The sequence below is a fragment of the Gopherus evgoodei genome, unplaced genomic scaffold (assembly GCF_007399415.2).
Source record: "Gopherus evgoodei ecotype Sinaloan lineage unplaced genomic scaffold, rGopEvg1_v1.p scaffold_137_arrow_ctg1, whole genome shotgun sequence".
Classification (NCBI taxonomy): domain Eukaryota; kingdom Metazoa; phylum Chordata; order Testudines; family Testudinidae; genus Gopherus; species Gopherus evgoodei.
In genome coordinates, this window is record NW_022059800.1 from 76,150 (window position 1) to 83,467 (window position 7,318).

The window sequence follows — 7,318 nt, forward strand, 5'->3', positions numbered from 1 at the left end:
GACATTTTTGTAACTGAGTGTGTTGCCCACGGGGAAATAAAGAAATGTACAGAGCCTGGCTGCTGTCCGCCTGTCTGTGTGCGCCTCCTGCCCGCCGGAAATGCAGCTCTTTACAGAGCCCGGGGTGCGTCCATGCCTTTGCAAGGGGGTTCTGTCTGGCTGCACCCCAGGCCACGCCCCTGAGAACAGCTGTCTGTTTGCACCCCAGGCCACGCCTTCGAGCCCAGGTGTCTGGCACCACTCAGGCCACGCCCTCGAGCCCAGGTGCCTGTCTGCACCCCAGGCCATGCCCCCGAGCCCAGCTGTCTGTCTGCACCCCAGGCCATGCCCCCGAGCCCAGGTGTCTGGCACCACTCAGGCCACGCCCCTGAGAAAAGGTGTCTGTCTGCACCCCAGGCCATGCCCCCGAGCCCAGGTGTCTGGCACCACCCAGGCCACGCCCCCGAGCCCAGGTGTCTGGCACCACCCCAGGCCACGCCCCCGAGCCCAGGTGTCTGGCACCACCCCAGGCCACGCCCCTGAACCCCGCTTGTCTGTGTGCATCCCAGGCCACGCCCCTGAGCCCAGCTGTCTGTCTACACCCCAGGCCACGCCCCCAGAACAGGTGTCTGGCACCACCCCAGGCCACGCCCCTGAGCTCCACCCCCCACAACCCCTGCCCCAAGGTTACAGGTATCTATGCAGGTACCGCCCCCTCCCCCAGGTCTCTGTCTTCTTTCACCCCCACTCCCTGCCTGCCTGGGGCCCGACATCGCTGTGGGCTCCTGGGGGCAGGGCTTGAGCGGGTCTCTAGGAGCCACGCCCACTGCCTAGGGACAAGCTCCGCCCCCTCCCCTGGCTGAGGGGCGGGAGGGGCACGTATGGACCAGCCCCAGGGGGCTTCAAAGCACACCAGCAGCACTTCCCCAGCTGGAGAGGGAACCCAGGAGTCCGGGCTCCCAGCCCCCCTCTGCTCTGACCACCAGCCCCCACTCCCCTCCCAGAGCTGGGAGAGAACCCAGGAGTCCAGGCTCCCAGCCCCTCCTGCTCTGACCCACCGGCCCCCACTCTGCTCCCCAAGCCAGGGAGAGAACCCAGGAGTCCTGGCTCCCAGCCCCCCCTGCTCTAACCACCAGCCCCCACTCCCCTCCCAGAGCCGGGGAGAGAACCCAGGAGTCCTGGCTCCCAGCCCCTCTTGCTCTAACCACCAGCCCCCACTCCCCTCCCAGAGCCGGGGAGAGAACCCAGGAGTCCTGGCTCCCAGCCCCCCCCTGCTCTAACCACCAGCCCCCACTCCCCTCCCAGAGCCAGGGAGAGAACCCAGGAGTCCTGGCTCCCAGCCCCCCCCCTGCTCTAACCACCAGCCCCCACTCCCCTCCCAGAGCCGGGGAGAGAACCCAGGAGTCCTGGCTCCCAGCCCCCCTGCTCTAACCCACCAGCCCCCACAGCCCTCATTGGTTCGATCCAATCCCCCTCTGCCCGCTTCACATTGGTTTGACCCAAGCGCTCCCTCTCTCTCTCTTGCCAACATGGCGGAGCAGCCTCGCTTTGACTCGGGCCTAACGTCATTGCGAAACCTCCCTATGCGGCTCCCCGCGGGAAGGGGCGGTGCCTGCGGGCCGAGCGCGTTGATTGGCCGGGCGCTAAGTAACGCGCCTCGCGATTGGCCGACAGCGCTGGGCCAATGGACAGGAGGGTTGTTCCGGGGCTGACAGTGAGTGAGCGAGCGCGAGCGAGCGGGCCCTGCCAGGAGGTGAGACGGGGCCGCGGGGGGAGGGGCAGCGCGTGACCGGGTGGGGGCGCGACCGTGGGGGGCAGATTCCCCCCCCCCGTGAGCGTGAGACGGGGCAGGAGCCTCGGGGGGATCCGCAGCGCGGGACCCCCCCGTGTCACCCCCCCACGGACCCCCCCCGTGTCACCCCCGTGTCACCCCCCCCGGAGCCCCCGGCCCCCCCATGTCACCCCCCCCCGGAGTCCCCCCCGTGTCACCCCCGTGTCACCCCCCCCCGGACCCCCCCCGTGTCACCCCCGTGTCACCCCCCCCCGGAGCCCCCGGCCCCCCCATGTCATCTCCCGGGACCGCGCGTCACCCCCCATGGAGCCCCCGGCCCCCCCCGGAGCCCCCGGCCCCCCGCGTGTCACCCTCCCCCGGAGCCCCCCGTGTCGCCCACCCACGGAGCCCCCGGCCCCCCCCGTGTCACCTCCCGGGACCCCCGTGTCGCCCACCCACGGAGCTCCTGGCCCCCCCGTGTAACCCCCCCCACGGAGCCCCCGGCCCCCCCGTGTCACCTCCCGGGACCCCCGTGTCGCCCACCAACGGAGCCCTCGATCCCCCGCGTGTCACCCCTCCCACGGAGCCCCCAGCGTGTCATATCCCGGATCCCCCCGCGTGTCGCCCCCCCCCGGAGACCCCCGGATCCCCCCGCGTGTCGCCCCCCCCCGGAGACCCCCGGGACCTCCCCCGTGTCACCCTCCCAGAGCCCCCGGATCCCCCCGCGTGTCACCCCCCCTGTGTCGCTCCCCCAGGACCCCCCTGTGTCGCCCCCCCGTATCAACCCCCCGGAGCCCCCCGGCTCCCTGCGTGTCACCCCCCCGGAGTCCCCTGGGACCCTCTGTGTCACCCCCCCATGGACCCTTCACACCTCCATGTGACACTTCCCCAGGGACCCCCTCATGTGTCACCCCCCCGGACTGCCCCCCGCCCCCTGTGTGTCACTCCCCCATGGAGCCCCCTGTCCCCTATGTGTCACCCCCCTGGCCTCCCTGTGTCACCCCCTATGGACCCTCTTCATGGAGCACCCCCGTGTGTCACCCCCTCCCTGGGACCCCCTGTGTGTCCTCCTCCCCCAAACGCCCTGGTCCCCCCTTGTGTCACCCCCCCCACGGACCCTCCCTCTCTGACCCCGTCTCTCCCCCCCGGCAGGTGAGGCCCCCCCGCCCCGGCATGGCGGAGCCGGCGGAGGAGACGCTGCTGTTCGTGGAGCATCGCTACGTGTGCTCGGAGTGCAGCCAGCTCTACGGCTCCCTGGAGGAGGCGCTGCTGCACCAGCAGAGCCACCTGGGCCCGGAGCAGCACTACGAGGTGGTGGGGCTGGCGGGCGAGGCCGAGGCCGAGGCCGGGCTGTACCAGGCGCTGGCCGTGCAGGAGAGCAGCCAGTACCAGTGCCTGGAGTGCGGGCAGCTGCTGCTCTCCCCGGGTGAGCTCCTGGAGCACCAGGAGCTGCACCTGAAGCGCCTCAGCCAGGAGCCGGAGGCGCCCGCCAAGCTGCCGGCCTCCAGCCAGATCCACTACGAGTGCGTGGAGTGCAAGGCCCTGTTCCTCAGCCAGGAGCTGTGGCTGGCTCACCGGCAGGCCCACCGCGCCCCCCCGGAGCCCCCCGCCCCCGAGGCGGGACCCGCCGGCCAGAGCCAGGCGCTGGTGGACCTGGAGCACTCCTACCGCAAGCCGGAGGAGGCGGGGGCAGCGGCGGGGGGGGACGGCTGTGCTGTGCAGCTGCTGCTCTACGAATGTGGCGAATGCTTGCAGCTCTTCCAGACGCCCAAGGACTTCCTGGAGCACCAGGCCACGCACGTGGGCGCTGCGCCCGCCGGGGAGCTGGCAGAGCCACCCGCCTGCCCAGCGGAGCCCCCGCAACCGGCGCCAGCGGGCGTGCTGAACGGAGCCGCGCCCGCCCCCTCGGAGCCCAGCATCACCGCCAGCGACCACAGCTACGAGCTGAAGAACGGGCCTGAGGAGGTGGCGGCCGCGCCGCGCCGGCCCAAGCCCTGGTGCGCCGAGTGCCAGCAGCTCTTCCCCTCGGCACACCAGCTCCAGCTGCACCTGCAGTGCCACCGCCAGGGCGCCTTCCAGTGCCCGCTCTGCAGCAAGGTGCTGCCCACCCCGCTGGCCCTGCGGCAGCACCAGAGCGAGCACAGCGGCGAGTCGCACTACCTGTGCTTGGACTGCGGCCTGGCCTTCGACACCGAGGCCGTGCTGCTGGCCCACCGGCGCGGGCACTCCCCCAACCCCCTGCACCGCTGCGCCTGCGGCAAGGCCTTCCTCAACATGACCAAGTTCCTCTACCACCGCCGCTCCCACGGCCCCCTGCCGGCCCCCCCGCCGGAGCCACCCCTGCCCGCCCCGCCGGAGCCCCCGCCCGCCCCGCCGGCGCCCAAGAAGCCGGACGACGTTGTGCCGCTGGCCATCATCTACTCGGTGGAGAACGCGGAGGCCAACGGGCCCAGCTTCCGCTGCCTGATGTGCAGCAAGGTCTTCTCCAAGCACCTGCAGCTGGTGCGGCACCAGCGCTTCGTGCACAAGCTGGAGCGGCGCCACAAGTGCCAGACCTGCGGCAAAATGTTCAAGAAGAAATCGCACGTCCGCAACCACCTGCTGACCCACACGGGCGAGCGCCCCTTCCACTGCAAGGAGTGTGGCAAGAGCTTCAACTCTCAGGCCAACCTGCTGCGCCACCGGCTGACCCACACGGGCGAGCGCCCCTACCGCTGCGAGATCTGCCAGAAGGCCTTCACCCAGTCCTCCACCCTGCAGCAGCACCTCTTCGTGCACAGCCGCCACTACCCCTACAAGTGCCAGGAGTGCGGCATCAACTTCCACCGGCCCTACCGCCTGCTCATGCACCGCTACCACCACACAGGCGAGTACCCCTACAAGTGCCAGGAGTGCGGCCGCTCCTTCCTGCTCCGGCGCCTGCTGGACGTGCACCAGCTGAGCCACGCCGGGCGGGAGCCCCAGGTCTGCGCCGGCTGCGGCGCTGCCTTCGTCACGGCCCTGCAGCTCCGCGAGCACAAGTGCGGCAAGGTGAGCCGGCGCTTTGAGTGCCCCACCTGCGGGAAGAAGGTCAGCTCGGCCGCCCGGCTCCGCGCCCACGAGCTGCTCCACGATGGGGGGCCTGTGGCCTCCCCGGAGGAGGAGGCCCCCGCCCCGCCCCCGCCGCCCCCCCCGCCCCGCCGCGCCACCTGCCCCAAGAGCTTCGAATGCGCCGACTGCAAGAAGCTATTCAGCACTGAGACCTCGCTGCAGGTTCACCGGCGCATCCACACCGGGGAGCGGCCCTACCCCTGCCCGGACTGCGGCAAGGCCTTCCGCCAGTCCACCCACCTCAAGGACCACCGGCGGCTGCACACCGGCGAGAAGCCCTTCAAATGCGAGGAGTGCGGCAAGGCCTTCACCATCGCCGTGCGGCTGGCCGAGCACCGGCGCATCCACACCGGCGAGCGCCCCTACCACTGCGCCGACTGCGGCAAGGCCTATCGCTCCTTCTCCAACCTGTGGAAACACCGCAAGCTGCACCAGCAGCAACGCCTGCAGAACGAGCAGGAGGCCCTGGCCGAAGCTGCTGCCGCGGCCGCCATGGCGGCCGCCACCGCCCCGGACTACGGCAACACCCTGACTATCATGGAGACGATCGAGATCTACCCCGCTGTGGCCACCGAGCCCGAGGGCGCCCCAGGAGGCCGCCTGGAGAACATTCAGCTGGGAGGGGTCTGAGCCGGGAGAAGGGGCCACGGCGCGGACAGAGCCTCCCCACCCCACACAGCTCATGCCGAAGCTCTTGGCTGGTGGCCACACGGCTTCTGTTCTAGCCATGGCTGGGTCATACGTGGCAACAACTGCTTCTCCAGCTCCCCCTTGCGGCCACGTCCCTGTGCCCGGGGCCACGTGGCTCCTTGGGGCCACGGCACTGCCCCCTCTGGTTCCCCCTCGTGGCCACCTTCCAGGGCCACATGGTTCCTCCTAGTCACGGCGCTGTGCCTGAGGCCACGCGGCTCCCTCTGGCCACGGTGCTGCCCCCTCTGGCTTCCCCTCTTGGCCACGTCCGTGTGCCCGGGGCCACGTGGCTCCTTGGGGCCACGGCGCTGCCCCCTCTGGCTCCCCCTCGTGGCCACGTCCCTGTGCCCGGGGCCAAGTGGATCCTGGCCACGGCGCTGCCTCCCCGCCCCCCCCCCCCCAGCTCCCCTTCGTGGCCACACTTATCACCAGGGCAGTTCCATTTGCTTCTCTGGCTGCCACCTGGGGCCATGTCCTCGCTGCCATGTGGCTGCAGCTCCAGGAACACCCCCCCCAACCCGGCCCCATCCCCCATGCCAGGCCGTGGCAGCTGCCCGCTGCCCCCAAGTAGCTCACTTTTTCTATTGACCCCCCCAGGCAGCCATCCTCCCCACGTAAATAACAGCCCCCCCTACTTTTGCTAACTGGACCCCTCCCTGGGGGGGGCATTTTGGTATCCCTGTTACAATTAAACATGAGTAAACAATCAATGTGGAGTGACTGGTCCTGGGGGAGGATGGACTAGAAAACACTCCATGTTGCTGAACTGGGGGGGCTGGAGCTGGGGGCATGTCCTGGGGGGCTGCAGCAGGAGTAACCCAAGGGCAGGTAGGGGTGTGTGTTGGGTTAGGGGCTCTCTGTGGCCGTGAGACGGTTGGGGGGGTATCCTGGGGTTCCAATGGGGGGTCCATTAGCAAGGCCCTGTCCTGTTGTACTGAAACCCCTCCCCCACTGTTGGGGGGCAGGAGAAGGTGGGGGGGATGTCTTCCTGTGAGGGGGCTTGGGAGGGGACAGATGTATCGTGTGTGACGGGATTCCTGCGGTATAGCCTGTAATGGGGGTACGACTGGGCCCCCGTAACGCTCCCACGCAGCAAACCCCTCCGGGCACTGTGACCACTCGGCCGTCAGCCAGCGCAGCCCCCCACAAGCCACTCCCGAATCCCCCAGAGACGGGGGGGCACCCCTGAGCTGTCAGCCCCTGACCCTCGCTGGGGCGAGGAGACGCCCCATCTTTGTAACCCGCGCTCAGCTTCCCCCAGGCCTTCAGCCAGGTGCCACCAGCAGGTTCATTCCCCACAGAAAGGGGGGTGCTCGGCACAGAGGGTCACAGGCGGTTCCCAAAGCCAGCGACCGGTCGCGATCTGACCCCTTCTTGCCCTGGGCAGGATTTGGATGGAGCCGGTTTCTCACCCCGCTGGATGGGCCGGTTCCCCCTTCAGCCGGGGCCCAGGCTCCGCGGCCCCTGTTGTGTCCAGCGCAGGCGGGAGGAGAGAGGCCAACGCGATGCCGCTGTCCCCGTTCCAGACCCTCGACCGAGGTGCCTGGCAAACTCTAGCCCAGACCTGTCTGAGTTTCCTGAGTCCCAGAGCTGAGCAATCCCCCCTTCCCCCCCCCCCACGATGCGCCCGCAGCCCCTTACAGCTTTGTAACGCCCTTGTTCCCAGCTCCCCTGCTGCTGATCAGGCACGGGTCCCCCCCAGCCGCAGAGACGCACGACCCATGGCCTTGGCCGGAACAACGGGCCCCAGCCCCTCTCTACCAGCTAGACCCCGGCAGTCTCCCTGTG

At 69.8% G+C, this 7,318-nt stretch overlaps 1 protein-coding gene across 2 annotated transcripts; it reads left to right on the plus strand.

Moving 5' to 3' along the window:
- The first annotated feature begins 1,648 nt into the window (after window positions 1-1,648).
- ZNF574 (zinc finger protein 574) lies at window positions 1,649-6,240 on the plus strand. Of its 2 annotated transcripts, XM_030542808.1 has the most exons (3): window positions 1,649-1,732; window positions 2,903-5,075; window positions 5,160-6,240. In XM_030542808.1, exons 1-3 carry the CDS (start codon window positions 1,664-1,666, stop codon window positions 5,468-5,470), a joined length of 2,553 nt encoding a protein of 850 aa, XP_030398668.1. In that variant the 5' UTR covers window positions 1,649-1,663; the 3' UTR covers window positions 5,471-6,240. The 2 variants fall into 2 exon arrangements, with proteins under 2 accessions (XP_030398668.1, XP_030398667.1); XM_030542807.1 differs by having other exon boundaries at window positions 2,903-6,240.
- Window positions 6,241-7,318: the final 1,078 nt, after the last annotated feature.